The sequence below is a fragment of the Mustelus asterias genome, chromosome 3, assembly GCF_964213995.1.
Source record: "Mustelus asterias chromosome 3, sMusAst1.hap1.1, whole genome shotgun sequence".
In the NCBI taxonomy this organism is placed as follows: domain Eukaryota; kingdom Metazoa; phylum Chordata; class Chondrichthyes; order Carcharhiniformes; family Triakidae; genus Mustelus; species Mustelus asterias.
In genome coordinates this window covers 21,608,341-21,629,309 of record NC_135803.1, presented here as the reverse complement: position 1 = coordinate 21,629,309, position 20,969 = coordinate 21,608,341, and the positions used below count along the sequence as shown (strand labels likewise).

General features: G+C 45.1%; 1 protein-coding gene across 1 annotated transcript in view; it reads left to right on the top strand.

Moving 5' to 3' along the window:
• Positions 1–20,969, top strand: part of dner (delta/notch-like EGF repeat containing) — a 319,201-nt gene that overhangs the window by 284,232 nt on the left and 14,000 nt on the right. The window contains exons 8-9 of the mRNA XM_078201917.1: positions 9,923–10,147; positions 17,274–17,396. Coding sequence (XP_078058043.1) covers positions 9,923–10,147; positions 17,274–17,396 — 348 coding nt within the window. The remainder of the gene's footprint in view (positions 1–9,922; positions 10,148–17,273; positions 17,397–20,969) is intronic.

Here is a 20,969-nt window from a genome sequence, read left to right as displayed (position 1 = left end):
CCCTGGACATTCTCTCTTCCACCTTCTTCTGTCGGGAAAAAGATTCAAAAGTCTGAGGTTATGTACCAACTGACTCAAGAACAGCTTCTTCCCTGCTGCCATCAGACTTTTGAATGGACATACCTTGCATTAAGTTGATCTTTCTCTGCACCCTAGCTATGACACAGGGTGGCACAGTGGCACAGTGGTTAGCACGGCTGCTTTACAGTGCCAGAGACGTGGGTTCAACTCCACGTTTGTTAGTTAAGTTAATTATGGGGCGGCACGGTGGCACAGTGGTTAGCACTGCTGCCTCACAGCGCCAGAGACCCGGGTTCGATTCCTGGCTTGGGTCATCGTCCTTGTGAAGTTTGCACATTCTCCCAGTGTCTGCTTGGGTTTCCTCCAGGTATTCCGGTTTCCTCCCATACTCCAAAGATGTGCGGGTTAGGTTGATTGGCCATGGTAAATTGTGCCTTAGTATCAGGGGGATTAGCAGTGTAAATACATGGGACTACAGGGATAGGGTGGAATTGTGGTCGGTGCAGACTCGATGGGCCAAATGGCCTCCTTCTGAACAGCAGGGATTCTATGATTCTATGACTGTAACACTACATTCTGCACTCTTTTGTTTCCTTCTCTATGAACGGTATGCTTTGTCTGTATAGCGTGCAAGAAACGATACTTTTTACTGTATGCTAATACATGTGACAATAAAAAATCAAATCAAATCAAATTATACTGCATTTTGAGAGTGGTTTTACGAACCAACTGGCCAGACCCACTCCCGGAGGTATAGTGTAACCAGACAGGGAGAAGTCCCTGTCTGAATAAGCTGCCATTAATTGTACATGAAGCAACTGTACCCCCCACCACCAACCCACTCTCCCTTAACAGTTCAAGCTTCAGTGCGGTAATTACAGCTGCCACCAAGGTGTTGCTGTATTGTAGGAATGAGAGTGCCAGACAAATGGTCAAAATAAGTATTGCGATCACTATGGAAACAAATTGCTCTGAGGTGCAGTTCTGAATCTATGCCCGCTCTTTCTTCTGCGCTGTTTCTGATAACGGGATTAGTTGCAGCAAAACAAATCCGCTTCCTGCACTGCTTCTACAGTCCCTCAGCTAATGTTCCAATCCTTTAATAGGCTTGTGCAATGTTCAAACGGATTAAGCAATTTTTCATTTAACAAAATTGTTTCTTTCAGTTATCAAGATGGCCCAGTAATTGGATGCCTTTCCTTGTCTTTTTTTTTAAGGCGCAAAGAACTACAGAGTCTGAATTATGGATTAACCTGGCAGCTGTGGTAGACTTGAGCACAAAGCAGGGAGGGAGATTAAAAAAAGAAGGATTTGGATTTACAGTGCACCCCTTGCGTGGAAAATCACCCCGCAGCGCTTCACAGAGGCTGCAAGAATACTTGGATACTATGAGGAGAATTAACCAAAAACTAGTCAGGAAAGAGGGTTTTATGGGGAGAGAGGACGGTGGGGCAGGAGAGGAGTTTAGGGAGGGCAATCCACAGTACAAACTCGATAGGGAGCTGAAGGTACGGCCAAATAGAGAGGGAGATACACAAGAATCAGAGTCAGAGAAATGGAGATCTTTTTTTTATTCATTCATGGGACATGAGCGTCGCTGGCTGGCCAGCATTTATTGCCCATCCCTAGCTGTCTGAGTGCAGTTGAGAGTCAACCACATTGCTGTGGCTCTGGAGTCACATGTAGGTCAGACCAGGTAAGGACGGCAGATTTCCTTCCCTAAAAGACATTAGTGAACCAGATGGGTTTTTCTGACAATCGACAATGGCGTCATGGTCATCAGTAGATCCTTAATTCCAGATTTTTTTTTAAAAAATGAATTCAAATTCCACCATCTGCCACAGCGGGATTCGAACATAGGGAGCATTTACATGTAGAATAACGTACAAATATCAGAACAAAGACAACATGTGTGCATATAGTGCCTTTAATGTGAAAAAACATCCCAGCAGAGTTTTAAAATAAAACGCAACACGGGGGCCAGAAAAAGAGATGTTAAGTCAGACCTTAATCAAAACTCGGTCAGAGATAGGAGTGAAATTCAGAAAGGTTTACGGAGGAAATTCCAGAGCTTAGGAGCTTCACAACTGCAGACACGGCTGTCAGTGGTGTAGTGATGAGATCTGGGATACTCACGAAGCCGGAAATAGAGAAGATTAGACATATGGAATTGCAGGAGGATAGAGAGACAGAGAGGGCTGAGGCCAGGGAAAGATTTGAAAGCAAGGGTGAACATTTTTAAAGTGACACATTGCTTAACCTGGAGCCAATGGAGGTCAGGGCGTCACAGGTAAACAGGACTTGGTGAGAAATAGGACAAGGGCAAGAGGGTTTTTGACGACCTCGAGGGAACGCGTTTTGTCGTGGGGATCAATGGCTTTGATCATCCCAATATTTAATTGGAGGAAGTTGCTGCTGATGCGGTATTGGTCGCCGGAGAAACAATAATGACCAGTTTATAACTAGGAAAGGGGTCGAGAGAAATGGTGATGAGGTAGAGTTGGGTGGTATCATTAACTGCTGCTGTACTTTCAGATGGTGTTGCCGAGGGGCAGCATGTAAATAAGATTTAAGAGGTTGGCAAGGATAAATCCTTGGGTTCTCCAGAAATAATCAGAGCAGGAATAATATCTGCAAGGAAAGATGTTCCATAAATCAAAATGTCTCTGGATTGCAATTTGCATAAATTGTACAAATGGAAATATGCAATTTGAATATCTTACAACTGATTCAGTTACTCATTCAACAACCTAATCAAAGCATGGCTAATTAACAAGCAAGATTTTACATGATTGAGTGCAGAATATGTTGTTGTTTCAAATTTATAGTTTAGGATTGGATTGACTTCATCTGACCATTAAAAGCCAAATTAGATAAAATGTTATGCCTGCATGAGGGTTTTGTGTTTGAGTGAGGTATTTGAATCAAACATTCTGCTGGAGTGATTTGGAAATGGTTCAATATATTGAAAGTTCAATGCAATTATTCAATTTATCTTGAAATCACATCCGTATTTGGTGTCCTGCCAAAAGCATCTTCTGACATGGGGTTAGCTTTGACACATGTTAATGACTCACAGTTCAGATGCACCACCATTTTTCTCAGCCCATCCACCGCCTCTGTGTTACAGAGCGCTTGTCCAACAATTACTCTGGGATGAGCTGCAGTTTCCTCCACCTCAGCACTGGGAAGATATGAGGAATTGTACTTGGCTCCAACTACAACCCATTGGTTCCTTATCCCAGTGAGGAGTCAATTGTTTCAAGAAAATCCTAGAAGCTTAGAATCCCTACACTACAGAAAGAGGCCATTCGGCCCATCGCGTCTGCACCGACTCACCGACAGAGTATTTAAACTCCCCACCCTATCCCTGTAACACCGCACATTTACCCTGGCTAATCCACATAACCTACACATCTTGGGACACTAAGGGGCAATTTAGCATGGCCAACCCACCTAACCTATTGGTGAGGCCACACCTGGAGCATTGTGTGCAGCTTTGGTGTCCTTATCTGAGGAAGGATGTCCTTGCTATAGAGGGAGCACAGCAAAGGTTTACCAGGCTGATTCCTGGATGGCAGGTCTGTCATATGAGGAGAGACTAAGTCAGTTAGGATTTAGAAGAGTGAGAGGGGATCTCATAGAAACTTATAAAATTCTGACAGTGTTTGACAGGGTAGATTCAGAAAGAATGTTCCCAATGGTGGGGGAGTCCAGAACTAGGGGGTCATAGGGTAACCCTTTTAGAACTGAGATGAGGAGGAATTTCTTCACCCAGAGAGTGGTGAATGTGTAGAATTAACTACCACAGAAAATAGTTGAGGCCAAAACATTGTCTGATTCAAGGAGAAATTAGATATAGCTCTTGGGGCTAAAGGGATCAAGGGATATGGGGGAACAGTGGGATCAGGATACCGAATTCGATGATCAGCCATGATCAAAATGAATGGCGGAGCAGGCTCGAAGGGCTGAATGGCCTACTCCTGTTTCTAGTTTCTATGTTTCTAACCTTCGCATCTTTGGATTGTGGGAGGAAACCTGAGCACCTGGAGAAAACCCACACAGACACGGGGAGAATGTGTAAGCCCCACATAGACAGTCACACAAGGCCAGAATTGAACCAGGGATCCTGGCACTGTGAAACAGCAGAAGAAGGGAGCAAAAATTGAGCAGAAAAAGAATAAGGAGAAAGGTGTTGCTGCAGACTTGATGGGCTTGAATTATCTGATATAATCTTTTGTGCTCCAGTATGAACTTTTTAACAATGTGATAAGGTTATGGGACAGGCAATGTGACCTATTGTGGCTAATACACTGAGCTGGGCAGGGGGTTATGTGTAGGTGGGTGTGCTCATTGCTTCTGAAGGTGCAGCATCAGCTGCAAGGCTGGGATTGCATCCTTTTGCCTTTATACCCCTCCTGGTGGGAGAAAGGAGTTTATCAATTAGTATTTATTTTTGCACTCTCTTTATGGATCTCCCTGAACTGTTGTTTGCTCAGTTTGGGAAAATGGTCTCGTTTAGTATTCAGCCATTGCCAGTAACTGGCTGCTGGGGCGGTGGTCTCCAAGTTGATTCGTAGAAACATAGAAATCATAGAAACCCTACAGTGCAGAAAGAGGCCATTTGGCCCATTGAGTCTGCACCGACCACAATCCCACCCAGGCCCTACCCCCATATCCCGACATATTTACCCACTAATCCCACTAACCTACGCATCTCAGGACACTAAGGGGCAATTTTTAACCTGGCCAATCAACCTAACCCACACATCTTTGGACTGTGGGAGGAAACCGGAGCACCCAGAGGAAACCCACACAGACACGAGGAGAATGTGCAAACTCCACACAGACAGTGACCCAAGCCGGGAATCGAACCCAGGTTCCTGGAGCTGTGAAGCAGTAGTGCTGACCACTGTGCTACCGTGACACCCTCAGAGTCATGGAGTAGAGTCATGGAGTTGTACAGGGCAGAAAAGGCCCTTCGGCCATTGAGTTTACACCAACAATAACTACCACTAAAGGCGCCCTGATCCTATTTTCCAGCACTTGTCCCATATCCTTGAATGCTATGATATTTCAAGAGCTCGTTCAAATATTTTTTAAAGGTTGTGAGGTTTCCGGCCTCTACCGCCTTCCCAGTCAGCGCATTCCAGATTCCCATCACCCTCTGAGTAAAAACATTTTTTCGGCGTGGGTTTCCTCCGGGTGCTCCAATTTCCTCCCACAGTCCAAAGATGTGTGGCTTAGGTAGATTGGCCATGCTAAATTACCCCTTAGTGTCAGGGAGTTTAGGACTGTAAATATGTGGGATGGGACCTGGTTGGGATTGTTGTTGGTGTAGACTCGATGGGCCGAATGGTTCCCTTCTGCACTGTAGATTCTATGGGACCGATTTTACCATTTTCATTCTAAGTGCCGAATCTGGGCGCAATTCAGATCCGACTCGGAAATCTGTTTTCAGGCGCCCCTACAACGCACTCAGCCTGAAAACAAAATTGCGAGTCTGAATCGTGCTGTGGGCGGGGCTTAGCACGTCAGAAACAATCGGAACTTTAAACTGCGCATGCTCAGTTAGAAAAAAATTTGAAAAAACGCACCCGTGTCACATTGTTCCTGGGCCGCAGAAAGCGGAGAAAGCAGCCCGAGAGCGAAAAGTGGGAGCGATGGCTCCCACAAACATCACCATCCCCCCACAACATCACTGTCCCCCTTATCCACCCAACCCCCCGCCACTGATCGTGATCCCCTGCCCCCTTCCCCCCCACCGATCGCCCGCAGAGCGGCAGCTGACCCCCCTGCCCCCTCCGTCCACCCCCCACCAGAGATCCATCTGGCCTCCCCCCCCCCACCAGAGATCCATCTTACCCGCCTCTCTTCCCCCCTCCCTTCCCCCCTCCCCCCAGAGAGTGATCTGGCCTCACTCCACCCCCACCAAGAATGATCTGGCCTCCCTCCTCCCTCCCTCCCCCCCCCCCCCCCCACCTCCCAGAGAACGATCTGGCCTCACCTCCCCTATCCCCCCCAGAGAATGATCTGGCCTCACCCCCCCCCACCCCCAGAGATACATCTGACCCGCCTCCCCCCCCCAACCAGACAACAATCTGCTCTGCTCCCCCATCCCCCAACCAGACAACGATCGGGCCTCCTTCCTCCCCCCCTTCCCCCCACCAGAGAATGATCTGACCCACCTCCCTCCTCCCCCCCCCACCACTGATCTGAGTCAGAGAGCCGTTGGAAGCGCTGAACTCGCTCTTCAGCAGCTGGAGCGCCCGATTCAAACTTTTATTCAGCAGGTCCATTACGGCACGGTTCCAGATCGGCGGAAAAGGGGGAAATGCTGATAAAGGTGGGAGGGCAGTGAATTGAAATGCATGCAGATGCATTTAAGTCGCCATTGCGCCTGTTTCAGGCGCGAATCGGATCACAGCCACTCCCGGGTCTCGGTAAAGTGACCATCTGCACAGACGCGGGCGCGAATCGCGTTAATGGCCTCACACCCGACTTTACCACGTTTTCGCGCCCGAATGGTAAAATCGGGCCCTATGATTCAACAATGTTGCCTTTGTTGCAGGAAAACTGTTACCAACCTGATGCTGTAGGATTAATATAGTTACATAAAACACAGAGCCCTCCTGGCAAGAAAATAAAGAGCCTTGGCTGAACTATTGATGGATCCTGATGAACAAGCGATCGATCAGATAAGGCAGCGCTATTCATCAAGGACAAATTGTGGACAATAAACATACAAAGTGCTCACTGTCAATACAAAGTTCTGAAGTATTTAGATAAGTGTATTTGTGAAGCTTCAGTAAATCAGCAGCCCTGGAGGTGACTGATTGCCTGGGTCAGGTTACTTGCGGGACAGTTTCAATCTTGTTAAATTGGAGGTATCCTGGTGAGATGGGTCAGTAACTGGGTGAGAGGCGGGAATGCTCACTGATTACTAGACATGATGGGGAATGTGGAGTTGAGGTTACAATCAGATCAGGCATGATCTTATTGAATGGCAGAACAGGCTCAAGAGGCCGAGTGGTCTATTCCTGCTCCCAATTCGTATGTTCGTGTATGATAAGGCCTTTTCGTCAGAAATCTATACTATGGCTTTTCCTTGTGCCTATGTATTTATTTATTCATTCATGCGACCTGGGCATCGCTGGCTGGCCAGCATTTATTGCTCATCCCTAGCTTTCAGAGGGCAGTTGAGAATCAACCATGTCGCTGTGGCTCATGAACGGTATGTTTAGTCTGTATAGCGCGCAAGAAACAATACTTTTCACTGTATTTGATTTGATTCGATTTATTATTGTCACATGTATTAGTATACAATGAAAAGTATTGTTTCTTGAGCACTATACAGACAAAGCATACCGTTCATAGAGAAGGAAAGGAGAGGGTGTAGAATGTAGTGTCACAGTCATAGCTCGGGTGTAGAGAAAGATCAACTTAGTGCGAGCTAGGTCCATTCAAATGTCTGATGGCAGCAGGGAAGAAGCTGTCCTTGAGCCAGTTGGCACGTGACCTCAGAGTTTTGTGTCTTTTCCCGACGGACGAAGGTGGAAGAGAGAATGTCCGGGGTGCCTGAGGCCCTTAATTTTGCTGGCTGCTTTTCTGAGGCAGCAAGACATGTAGTCAATGTCAGTGGATGGGAGGCTGGTTTACACAATGGATTGGGCTACATTCACGACCGTTCGTAGTTTCTTGCGGTCTTAGACAGAGCAGGAGCCATACCAAGCTGTGATACAACCAGAAAGAATGCTTTCTATGGTACATCTGTAAAAGTATACCAATACATGTGACGATAGTAAATCAAATCAAAATATATTGGCCTTGGCAGATTCACCAGAATGATGCAAGGACTTAAAGGGTTAAATTATGAGGACAGGTTGATTAAAATTGGCTTGCATTCCCTCTAGTCCTGAAGGTTAAGGGGTGATCTAGATGAGGTGTTTAAAATGATAAGAATGTATGCTGCATAGATATGGCAGAACTATTTCCTTCAGTCCAAGAACCCAGAACAAAAGGGCACAATCTTAGAATTATCTTTAGCCCCATGAGGAAGCAAATTCCAGTGGATGTCAGTGTTAAAAGGCACCAGTTGGCCCAAGTTCCAGGATCACAGTCCACGGACTTTGAGACAATTCTGAAAATAAATCAGGAACATTAATACCTTAGGGGTGAACTAGGATTTGAAGGAATTATTTCTATTTATTTGCTGGATGTGACATGATTTAATTATCGGATTTGGCTTCACACAAACCCCAACCTCAATCTTCCTTGTTCTTGAGAATTTGTTGCTCAGCAATATTCGAGTGCTATATTTATTGCTTTGTAAAGATGGAGGTGTGTCTTCTGCTGGTGTCACTGTAACCCTAGTAGTGACAGTGCATCCATAATAACATTCAGTAGGAATTTTAAACCTACTTACCCAATGAAACTGAAGGAATGGCCATTTGTCCAGTTCAAGATGGTGTATCACTTGGACAGGGTCTTGGTATGATAGTGTTCTTACATTATTGCATGTCTTTAATGGCAGGGATCATGGGTAAAAGAGTAACTGTCAAAGCAAGTTTGGCTATGTGATGCTGCAGTGAATCCTCCAACTGTAGTCACAGAGGATGGATTTTACCAGCTCTTTGGGAAAAGGCTAGGAGGTGGGGGAAAGGAGTGGGGAGGCTGTAAAACGACGAGGGGAGGCAGGGTTGGTGCGTCCATCGTCTTCCTTCTAGCAATGGGTAAGATGGAGGGCAGCATCCCACCCAGAGCCCAGTTGAACCACTTACGTAGGCTGTAAAGGGCCTCTTCCTGCTGTCACTGGCATTTTACCAGCAGTGGGTGTGCCCACAGCCATCTGAGGAAACAACCAGGTGAATCCTTGTAGCCTCCTTGCAGGCTTAGGGGTGAGGGTCTACGATTTGGGCACTGTTTGTCATATGGAGGGATCCCTCAGTGGAAATGGCCACACCTCTGCTATGGTGCCACCTGACCTTGCCAACTCACCCATGTGCCACCGCCCACCTGACTGATTGGCTGTGTGACAACCCAACCCCCATTTACCTTCCATGGCATTCTCTTCTAGTTGCAGTGCCAGCAGCGGCCACCACTCCCAGTGGCGCTACCTTGGCAGCTGAGCTGCTGTCCCTCCAATTGGCTGACAGTTCCTGGGGGTAGGCAGCTGTCCTTTACAAGGAGAGTAGTCCTTCCAACAAACAATTAGCTGCCTAATTGGTCCTGCAAACAGCCCAGGTCTAGTTGCCCTGGACTTCCGATCTGTCTTCGGATGTCCCACAGCAAGAATAAAATTCAACCCAATGAGTCAGTGGTAGATACTTAATACAATGACACAGGTTCCAAATATGATGGCACAGTGGTTAGCACCACTGCCTCACAGCGCCGGGTTCAATTCCGGCCTCAGGTCACTGTCTGTGTGGAGTTTGCACGTTCCACCTGTGTCTGCGTGGGTTTCCTCCGGGTGCTCCAGTTTCCTCCCACAGTCCAACAATGTGCGGGTTAAGTTGATTGGCCGTGCTAAATTGCCACTTAGTGTCAGGCAGACTAGCAGGGTAAATACATGGTATTACAGGGATAGGGCCTGGGTGGGATTATTGTCGATGCAGGCTCGATGGGCCGAATGGTCTCCTTCCACGCTGTAGTGATTCTATTTTATGATTCTATTTCAGAAAGCTTCCTTCTCTCCATCCTCAGATCTTAAGAGAAAGTTCAGCAGAAACCCTGTCTGTTCACGTGACTAGAATTTCTGCTCAAGTTACAGTGGCGGGGCGGGAGAAAGCCTGAGAAACTTCACCCCTATTGTGTCTCTCATGTTCCAAAGTGTGTATTTTGCCGCCATGTTCATTTTCTTTTGGTGCGTCAATAAAATTCTTGTCTGTGATTTAACTTGCAGGTTTTACAGGCCTGGCCTGTGAGCAGAGGATAGATCCTTGTGCCTTGTCACCCTGCCAGAACAATGGGACCTGCTTTGCAGATGGCACATCTTTCAGTTGTAACTGCAGTCCAGCGTATACTGGATCACTCTGTTCTCAGCTCATTGACTTCTGTGCCCTTAACCCCTGCTCCCATGGCATCTGCCGCAGCGTTGGAACAAGTTACAAATGCCTTTGTGCCCCAGGTATGATAAATTCTCAATGTTTGCTCCTTTTCCATTAGTGGGACAGTGAATATTTTCACTGCAGGAAAGATGTGACCCATATGTTTGAAAGATATTTCCTTTAAGACAGCCCTCGGCAGTGTAGACACAAGAAGGATGTTCCCGATAGTGGGGGTGCCCTGAACCAGGGATCACAGTCTAAGGGTACAGGAGAAATCTCTCCACCCAGAGAGTGGTGAATCTGTGGAATTCACTACCACAGAAAGTAGTTGAGGCCAAAACACTGAATGTTTTCAAGAAGTAGTTAGGTATTGCAATTGGGACAAAGGGGATTAAAGGATATGGGGGGAAAGTGGGAACAGGCTATTGAGTTGGATGATCAGCCATTATCATAGTGAATGGCGCAGCAGGTTCAAAGGGCCAAATGGCCTACTCCTGTTTCTAGTTTCTATGGAATTCTAGTATGATGATACAAAGATGGCAGTTAGATGTGGGGGGGGGGGGGGGGGAGGGCGGGGGGGAGAGGGGGCCAGGGGGTGGGGCGGTGGCAGGGGGGGGGGGTAGGTTGATTGGCCATGCTAAATTGCCCCTTACCGCCAGGGAGATTAGAAATGTTAAATACGTGGGGTTACGGGGATAGGGCCTGGGTGGAATTGTTGTCAGTGCAGGCTTGATAGGCCGAATGGCCTCCTTCTTCTTGTCGGGATTCTATGACCTGCCAACTTCAAAAATGATGGTGCAGTGCAATGCGGCAAATAAAACATTAAGGACTGTTTGCACCTCATAGAAGTAGGTATTAATAAGGATAAATCGGATTAGTTAGTTATTTAGGTATATCAACAAGACAGTTGGCCAATCAAGCCTGCCCTATACTTGTACAGAGCTATTTATGCAGCTATAAAATCTCCTAGCACTTGTACAAACCAGAGGAAAAAAGTCTGGATCAATTAGGATGGAGAAAATTTTACTTGGAAAACTCTTAAAGTGGAACAGAGTCAGTGCAGACGGAAGCCATTCGGCCCATTGAGTCTGCCCTGGACCTTTGGCCAGGCTGTCAAATCTCCTGAGGCCGGTTCCGCCATATCTGGGTTGGAAAATCTTGGCCCATATATTGAACCAAGAAGTCACAGCTGCCAAGGAGATAGATTGTAGGTTGTGAAATCGACTGACCCAGGTACAACTAACTGGTGCTTGAAAATCTCCTTCATTGATTTGAAATGAACCGCATTTGACACTGCAGTTCCGTAGGACTGTCCAGCACATCATGATTTGTCCATCAGCTTCCCAAGTTAAATGAATAAATAGGGGAAAATAAAGGACAAGAGTAAAGAGGCAAACAGCAGGGGAGAGGATTACAGGGAGACACTGAAATGATTAGGAAAGAAGCCAAAAAAGTAACGGAACGGCAAAGAACTACAATCAAGCAAGTTTCAAAAGACACAACCCCCAATAAACCACCTATCGTTTAAATTCTGTCATGTCAGCCAGTATCACCAGCTCCTATCTGAATATTTATATTTCATCTGCACTCACAGCCTGAGCCAACACTTCACTCCATATGTTGAGAATTCCCTGTGGAAAGAAATAAATCCTGATGTCTAACCCGGTTCAATCCTTACATAAGGCATGATCATGTCCCTTGTCCTCTAAATCAAATAGCCTATCCAGGTGGATTGAGTCTATTCCATTAATTATTTCAAAAGAGTCAACTTAGAATAAAATAAACCCACATGTCAATGCAGGTTATGGTAACTTAAGCCTCTCCAATCACCCAGCATGTTGGCACAGTATTCCAAATGAGGCCTAACCAAAGTCTTATACAAGGACAGTTTACTATTTTTGGTTTAGAATCATAGAATCCCTACAGTGCAGAAGGAGGCCATTCGGCCCACCAAGCCTGCACCGACCACAATCCCACCCAGACTCTATCCCCATAATCCCATGTATTTACCCTGCAAATGGCCAATCCAAGTAACCTGCACATCTTTGGATTTTCTATTCTTGATCGTTCTGGCAATGCTGCCCAGCTGGGTTTTCTTTGACTTCAGCCTCATAGTACTTTACGCTCTGTGACACCTGGACCTTTCTCCATGCAGCTCATCAGTATTAAATGTTGTGGTACACATTCGCCCTATGAACATACATAGTAATTAGGAGCAGGAGTAGGCCTTTTGATGCTTCAAGCCTGCTCCACCCTTTGATAAGATCATGGCTGATCCAATTGTAGTCTCAATTCATTTGCTGTCTGCCTCCCAGAATGTTTGACTCCCTTGTATATCAAAAATCTATCTCACTCATTTTGTTACATTTATTTGTGACAATCAGACAATTTCTAACGGGCAACTGATACACAATACCAGATTCATGCCCACCTCGCAATTTAACAATCTATCTCAACATTTCATCCTTGACTTTCACAGCCTCTCCAAGATGCAGGAAGGGTTTTAAAGAAGTCATGGTTTTGATTTGAATTTACATTGAGGAAGAATTCTGTAAAATTGGAACTGGTGCTCGAACCTAAATAGAATAGGACTCTGTTCCAGTTAGTGAGTCAACAGCAGTTTCATTCCACCCACTTCCATAGATATAGATAAGAAAAGATAACTTTGGCTAATCAGGATCCATCATACTCCTTGTATTAACGTAACAAGTCATAGCCATTGCAAAGTAAGATCCAAGGCCATGATACAGTTGAGGGGTTCAGTTGGTTTATACAGAGCTCTTTGCACTGCCCCAATAATGTGATTTAACTCTACTGCCAAACGACTGGACACCCCTTCATCGGTGGATCATTATTATTTCCTGCAGGATTTTGGGTTCTTGCTCTGGACCCCAATGTCAGAGTCAAATGTGGGTCAGCATTCTGAGCGGCATGGGGAACAGTCACTCAGCAGTGATTTTCCTGAATTAGCCTTTCAGTGGCCAGGAAGCAGGCTCACGGTCCAATTCAGTACAGTGGGTGAACTCTCTCAGCCAGAGAGCCATGAGGATGCCTTCCAGATGGAAGGAGATGAAGCCTACAGTTCAGATAATAGAACTGGTGCCTCCATATTGACACACCCTCTCTGCAACTCTTTAAACTTTCAAATTTAAAAATGTCCTCAGCAGCAAGGCCACCATTGTGGAGGAGAGTCCCCCACCCCCACATGGTGGCCTCTGACCCCAGCTGCAACCAGGCACATGGGCAGGCCTCTAAGTCTTCCTGGAGTGCTGCCCCTACCAGGTCTCCCACTGGAAGGCCTCCTTCAGCCAGCTAGCCTAGCCTGTAAGACCTCAGGAGCCGGCAGGCCAATTGAAAAATTCCAATCCGTCTTTGACCGTAGGTCTTATTAGGCTTTAACTAGTTCACTTAGATATCGGCCGAAGGTGGGATGCTGCTGGCAAACCAACTTGGCCGCATGAATTTCCACACCTGCTCACTTTCATATTCACACCTGTAGGAAACTAAAATTCTTACCCTATATTCATAGAATCATAGAATCCCTAAGGTGCAGAAGGAGACCATTTGGCCCATCGAGCCTACACTGCAAATAATCCCACCCAAACTCTATGCCCATAACGCCACGCATTTGCCTTGCTAATCCCCCTGATACTAAGGGGCAATTTATCATGGCCAATTAACCTAACCCGCACATCTTTGGAGTGCAGGAAACTGGAGCACCCAGAGGAAACCCACACAGACATGGGGAGAACGTGCAAACTCCACACAGATAGTGACCCGAGGCCGGAATTGGACCCGGGTCCCTGGCGCTGTGAGGCAGCAGTGCTAACCACTGTGCCACCCATTGTGCTGAATAGTATCTCTCAAATTTTATACATGTGATTCATGTGGGAGAAAACTACTCAGAAGGAGCAGTGGCACTGCTTATACTGTTGCTCATTAAGTGAAGTAGAGACAATGGCATAGATGTTACTATTCGAGACATTGGCAAGCAGGTGCTTAGTACATTACTGTGCCATTCCTTTGCCCACTATTTGAGTAGAGGATTAAACCAGAATTTATTGAGAACTCATCTATTCATATTGGTAACACTGATCCATGGTCAGGGTTGTAGTTTGTTCTGGGGGACAACGATGTACTGGACTTTACTAAAAATATCACAAGTTGTGAAAATCTTGACAAAGGTCAGCACAGACATGTCTTGTGCTCACATTGGGGCAGTAAGTTCTGCTTTTTCTGTGGTTGGCACTAGCTCAGCAAATGAGTTAAGGTAACAGATGGGGACACGTCATAATGTTAACTTCCCTGTTCTCTCCATTGATAGTGTCTGACCTGCTGAATGTTTTTGACTTTGCTGTTTCTGTTTTTAGTTTAATACTGCCACCTATTGACCGAGTTGACCTGACTTGCACGGAGCTGTCATAGTTGTATTCAAAAAATGCTCTTGTTTTATTTCAATTAGAAATGTTATTTATTATTTATGTAACATTCAGATGAAACTGGTTGGAAAGTGTATTAGAAAGACATGGTGGCTAGCACATGGTTAGTACTGCTGCTTCATAGCGCCAGGGACCCGGATTCGATTCCCGGCTTGGGTCACTGTCTGTGTGGAATTTGCACGATCTCCCCATGTCTGCATGGGTTTCCTCTGGGTGCTCCGGTTTCCTCCAAGAATGTTCATGTTAGGTTTTAAGTTTATTTATTAGTGTCACAAGTAGACTTACATTAACACTGCAATGAACTTACTGTGAAAATCCCCTAGTCACCACACTCCAGTTCGGGTACACTGAGGGAGAATTTAGCATGGCCAATGCACCTGACCAGCACGTCTTTCGGACTGCGGGAGGAAACCGGAACACCCAGAGGAAGCCCACACAGACATCGGGAAGCATGCAAACTCCACACAGTGACCCAAGCCAGGAATCGATTCTGGGTCCCTGGCGCTGTGAGGCAGCAGTGCTAATAATTGTGCCACCATGCCGGTGGATTGATGATGGTAATGCGTGGTGTTACTGGAATAGAGTGAAGGGGACGGTCTGGGTGGGATGCTCTTTTGGAGAGTCAGTACAGACTCGATGGGCCAAATGGCCTCCTTCTGCACTGTAGGGATTCTCTAAAACAATAGAGGAAAAAATGCTATTTCAACTGTTGATGATCTAAAGGAGACAGAATAGATGACTTTGGATGAAACATAAGCTACTCCTATACCTCATAACAGTCCATCTAACTAATTCAGCTCTAGCCAACTTCAGAAGCGCAGCAGCGTCAGGGTTTGGAGGAGACACATTCAAAGACAGACCACAACAGTTGAGGGACTCCATGTTAAGGTTTCCAAGAAGAAAATGCATTTGCATCTGAAAAATAATTAGATTAAAGCACCAGTGGTAATTGTTATATTAGTTGGATCATTCTCTATTAATCATTTTTCCTTCTCAAGTTTGAGTGGGCACTCAAAAACTCACAATTCACAGAGCAGAAGATGCCATGTCATTTTCCACATAGCGGAACCTATAGTGAGAAAAATTCCTGTTATAACCCAGAAAAAATCTGTTAATTTTTGCAAATTCTCTTAAGTTGGTCAGGGCTGGATTTTGTCTTGTTTGTAACGCGCTGCTATGGAAATAGTGAACACAGAGATAAGTGGAGTACTTGCTAATGTTGGGATTGGGCTTGCTGAGGCTTTATGCAGGAACCCAGTTAATACTTTCTTCAACATAAGAAGCACTTTAAAGGGGGAGCAACTGGAGTTGGACAATATATACTGCAATACATACGGCCTTGCCAGCATATTCCATCCTGAGACCAAATACAACAACTATTCTTGTCCAGTAAGGTGGAGCATTAATTTACAAAGAAGTGATGCTTTCCAAGAGGCATATGTTCCTCAGTGTATAATATCGAGAAATTGCTGCACATCATCGCAGTGATGCAGGGTCAGACTGGGACAGTATTTTAAAGCAGGTTCCTTCCTCTCTGAAGAATGAACATAGGAAATCCCAGACAACTATTCAATCAATCTTGCCCCTTTAGTTTTCCACTGCAATTTGAACTCTTTAAATGCCTTCCAATCCAGTTCTATCATTCTGTTTATCACCCTTTGAGTAAATTTATCAAACATCAGTGGTAATGATTTGATACTTTCAAAAACATACTAACAATAACACTTAGGGGGGAGTTTTCCCACCCGCCATGGGAATCATAACAGGCGAGGGACGGACCATACAAAGATCTGTTGATCTCGGGTGGGATTTTCCGGTTTTGATGCGAGCGCAGCTGAAAAATCCCACCCTTAGCCTGAAATAATGAAAGAAATATAAGGCGGGATATTTCTCCCTCTCTGCAGTGTGTTTTGCAGCGGCGGGAGACGGAGCGCTGCTCTCTGGTGGCGGGATCTTATGGTCGCGCCATTGTCAACAGGGTTTCCTGTTGAACACATCCCTCGCCGTCGGGGGAACCCATGGTGGGGGTGCACCATCAGTGGGACTGTAAGATCCCACTGATGCGAACGGTAGCAAGATTTCAGCAATTGACTTCCTGACTGTATAATAGATTATACAGCGAATAGATTAAGGGAATGACAGATATGTGTATTTGTGGAATGGGTACTCTTACACAATCTGTGAGAGTGACTGAAGTTGTTGTCCTGTGGTTCGGTAATTAGCTGTCACTCTCAGGAAAGAGCAAAATCAGAGGTCATTATAAAATAATTATCAAAAATTCAGAAGAAACATCTTTACACAGAGTAGCTAGAATGTGGAACTTGTTTTCACATAAAGTGGTGGAAGCAAATATTAGGATGTATTTAAGAGAGAGCTATATAAGCACATGAGAGAAAAAGCAACAGAAGGTTGCGCTAATAGGGTTAGATAATTAAGGGAGGCTTGAGTGGAGCATAAATGCTAGCATGAACTGTTTGGGCTGAATGGCCTGTTTCTGTGCTGTCCATCCTCTGTATGTAAACAATACATTCACTATTTTGGATGGCTGGAGAATCTCAATCCAGTTCCTGTATCTGGTGCACGTCCACAGTACAAAGCTGCCCACAGTTATACTTCAGGTCATATTTATATATAATTGGTTCATACATTATTGATGCAGATCAGTAACTGTCTTTTGCTCTCCGGCTCACCTTCGGCTGCAGTCTCGGGGAGACATTGCTGTGAGTGCATGTTACAATTGAAGTATGAGGACATTTCTTCTCCACAGGTTACCATGGTCTGTATTGTGAGGAAGAATACAATGAATGCCTTTCAGTCCCTTGTCAGAATTCAGGCACCTGCAAAGACTTGGTAAATGGATATGAATGCCTGTGCCCTGATGATTATGAAGGTAGGTCATGGACATCTGTGTCTTTGAGGCACATCTGTTGGGACATTGAATACATTTCTTTAGAGCTGCAGAAGAATACACCTTTAAGTCTTTGACTAATTGAAGTGGAAGCTTTCAAACTACACATGCCTTTTCAAGCAGAGTAGACCCACGGTACAGATTTTCTATTGTCTTTCTAATGTTGATTATAAGTTAGGAGCTGGTTTGTTCCTGTTTCACATAGATCCACTCAGTGTCCCCACAAAGCAATTTTCCTGGTCACAATGTTCTATCATGAAGAGGCCAAGCACATTCCCATGCGTTGAAGGGGTGGGGGAAGCGGCTAGAGAGACAGTTGCTAATGCTCAGACCACTCTTACATAACAGCAATGAGTGGGGAGGTGATGGCCTAGTGGTATTATTGCTAGACTATTAATCCAGAAACTCAGCTAATGTCAAGGGGATCCGGGTTCAAATCCCATCATGGTAGGCAGTGGAATTTGAATTCAATAAAAACAAAATCAGGAATTAAGAATGCACTGATTACCATGAATCGATTGTCGGAAAAACCCATTTGATTCACTAATGTCCTTTAGGGAAGGAAATCTGCTGCCCTTACTCGGTCTGACCTACATGTGACTCCAGAGCCACAGCAATGTGGATGACTCTCAACTAGGATTGGGAAATAAATGCTGGCCAGCTATGTCCCATGAATGAATAAAATAAGTTGTAGAACAGCACTTGCTACGAATCTCAGGGCAACTCATTTGCCCATCCGCCTGCCCCCACACCCCCAGCCAAGAAAGAGGAAGAACCCAAAGAAGTCAGAAAAAACATTACAAACCGGACCGAACAAAAAATGAAATGCACAAATGAGAGAATGGGTCTACAAACAGGATCAGGACCTGAAACATTGGCCAATTGTCCCTTCTATTTCTGTGGCTAATTGCAATGTTCCAATCAGAGGTCAGTTAACACAGTAGGGACCAAATCTGGAATCTTACTGAACAGAATAGTTCAGCTAAACAGTAAATAAACCCGTTGAGGGGAGTGGGAGAGGTTGAATATTTAAAGTTAATTAAACAGCTTAAGTTCAGTTGCAGTTGGAATCTACTATTCCATACTTTGTACTGGAAAACCTCTCATTATAAAAAATAGTTCCTGTCCTGATATTGGAAACTCTTAATTAATTTGCTTCATCACAATCAGTTTTTTTAAATGTTTATTAGTGTCACAAGTAGCCTTACATTAACACTGCAATGAAGTTACTGTGAAAATCCCCTAGTTGCCACACCCTGGCACCTGTTGGGGTACACTGAGGGAGAATTTACCTTGGCCAATGCACCTAACCAGCACGTCTTTCAGAGGAAAGCGGAGCCCCCGGAGGAAACCCATGCAGACATGGGGAGAATGTGCAGATTCCGCACAGGCAGTGACCTAAGCTGGGGATCAAACCCAGGTTCCTAGTGGTGCGAGACAGCAGTGCTAACCACTGTGCCATCATGCCGTCCTCAATCACATCATTACTTTCTGAAATTTGTGCCTAGGCCTAAGTCAGGCTCTTTCCAATAAATGAACCAAGCCTCATGCCTGACACAAGTCCTACCTTCCCATGTTGACCCTGTCCTGACGGAATCATTATCATCAGTGCCGAGCATTCAACGGGAGATGCTGATTGTACTTGAGTCATCTCTGCACACAATAACTCACAAAAATGATACTTTATCACCATGCTGATTACGCCGTAATCACCGAAATCCAATGGACGTTCACTACCTGTCAAAAAGCTAAATCTATCTTGTTCAGAATGCATCAAAATGGCAGCATTCCAGCAGCTAAATGATGATCAACATTAGACTGGTACTACATTCTGTAGTACCGCAGAGTGGCAGATGGAAATACTTCTGTCCGGCTAACCACAGACAGTCTCAGTCAGGTTTGGAAAAGTTTAATAAGGGCAGGGGTCGGACATTGTTCACCTACACATTGCCTGACAACATACAAGCTGAAGGTGGGTCGGGAGATACAGCCAGATTATTAAGACAATTTTTTTAAGATGAAAAAAGAAGAATCATAAAACTACATTGCCTCACCTAAGCTCATCAGGATTCTCTCAGACTCAGTTTCAAATGTTTTACCCTCTATTTATCACATTCGATAATGATAGTTATCTCTGCAGGATGCTTTTTCTAATAATATCTGTCTCCAAGAACAGAAACTCTTCCTCGGTTCTGTTTCAAAACAACTTCAAAGCTGAAGAAAACACATTAAAAATATATAAATCTTGGATATCCTTGGGGGTCCAGTTAGTTTCCCAGTGGAGTTATTACATTAAAGCAGGAGAACCCATCCAATAAAGACAAGAATCCACTGATCCCGAATAGTTCCCAGCTGATTGCAGGATTCCCCAGACAGCCTTCCGAGCGGCAGAATCTCTCTTCAACCCCTTACACAACCTGTGAAACCAAGGAGACAAAGCAAGGCAGGAATTTCCAACAGCGGCCAGTGCTGGAGTACAGTATTGGTTACGCCGGCTATGGATTCGCACTTTTATATTTCCTAGTATTTTTGTCTATGTTTGTTACGACATAGTTGTTGCATGTTTACAAACTTGATTGCTTGATCTATGTATTAATTTTTAGATGTAAGTTATATTGCAATTCAGCCTTTGGGCTGCACGTATTGCTAGATAAAATATTATGATGATTATTATTATAACCGTAAGCAGTGTTGTTGCTCCTTGAGAGCCAATTTATTCATCCAAAGCCCTGCTGCCCATAGCCTAACTCACACCAGGTTCCCTTCACGCATCATCATTGTGCTCGCTGAATAACATTGGCTTCCAGTTCAGCAATGCCTCAGTTTTAAAATTATTTCTGGCTCTCAACTCCCCCCTCCCGAATCACTCCCTCCCTAATCACTCCAACCTCTCAATCCTCTGAGAACTTTGCAGTCCTTTACACTGAGGCTTCTTATACATCATACAAACTAGGAACAGGAGAAGGCCATTTGGTTCTTCAAGCCTGCTCCACCATTCAATATGATCATGGTTGATCCACTATCTCAATGCCATATTCCCATTTTCCCCTCCTACCTCTTGATATCATTAAAATCTAAAAATGTATCTACGTCTTTCTTGAAAACATTCTGTGATTTGGCCTCCACAGCCTTCTGTGGTAGAGAATTCAATAGGTCCATTACCCTCTGAGTGAAGACATTTTTCCTAAACGGTCTACCCCATACCCTAAGACTGTGTCCTGTGGTTCTAGAGTCCCCAACCAGGGAAAACATCCTCCCTGCATCTAGTCTGTCCAGCCCTGTTAGAATTTTATACACTCCAATCAGATCTCCTCTCACCCTTCTAAACTCTAGTGAATACAGGTCCAGTCAAATCACTCTCTTCTCATAGGTCGGTCCCCAGTATCAGCCTAGTAAGCCTCCGCTGCACTCCCTCTATATCCTTTCTTAGGTGGGGAGACCAAAATTGATGCAATACTCCAGGTGTAATATTACCAAGGCCCTGTATAACTGCAGTAAGACATCCCTACTTCTGAACTCAAATCTTCTTGCAAAGAAAGTCAACATGCCATTTGC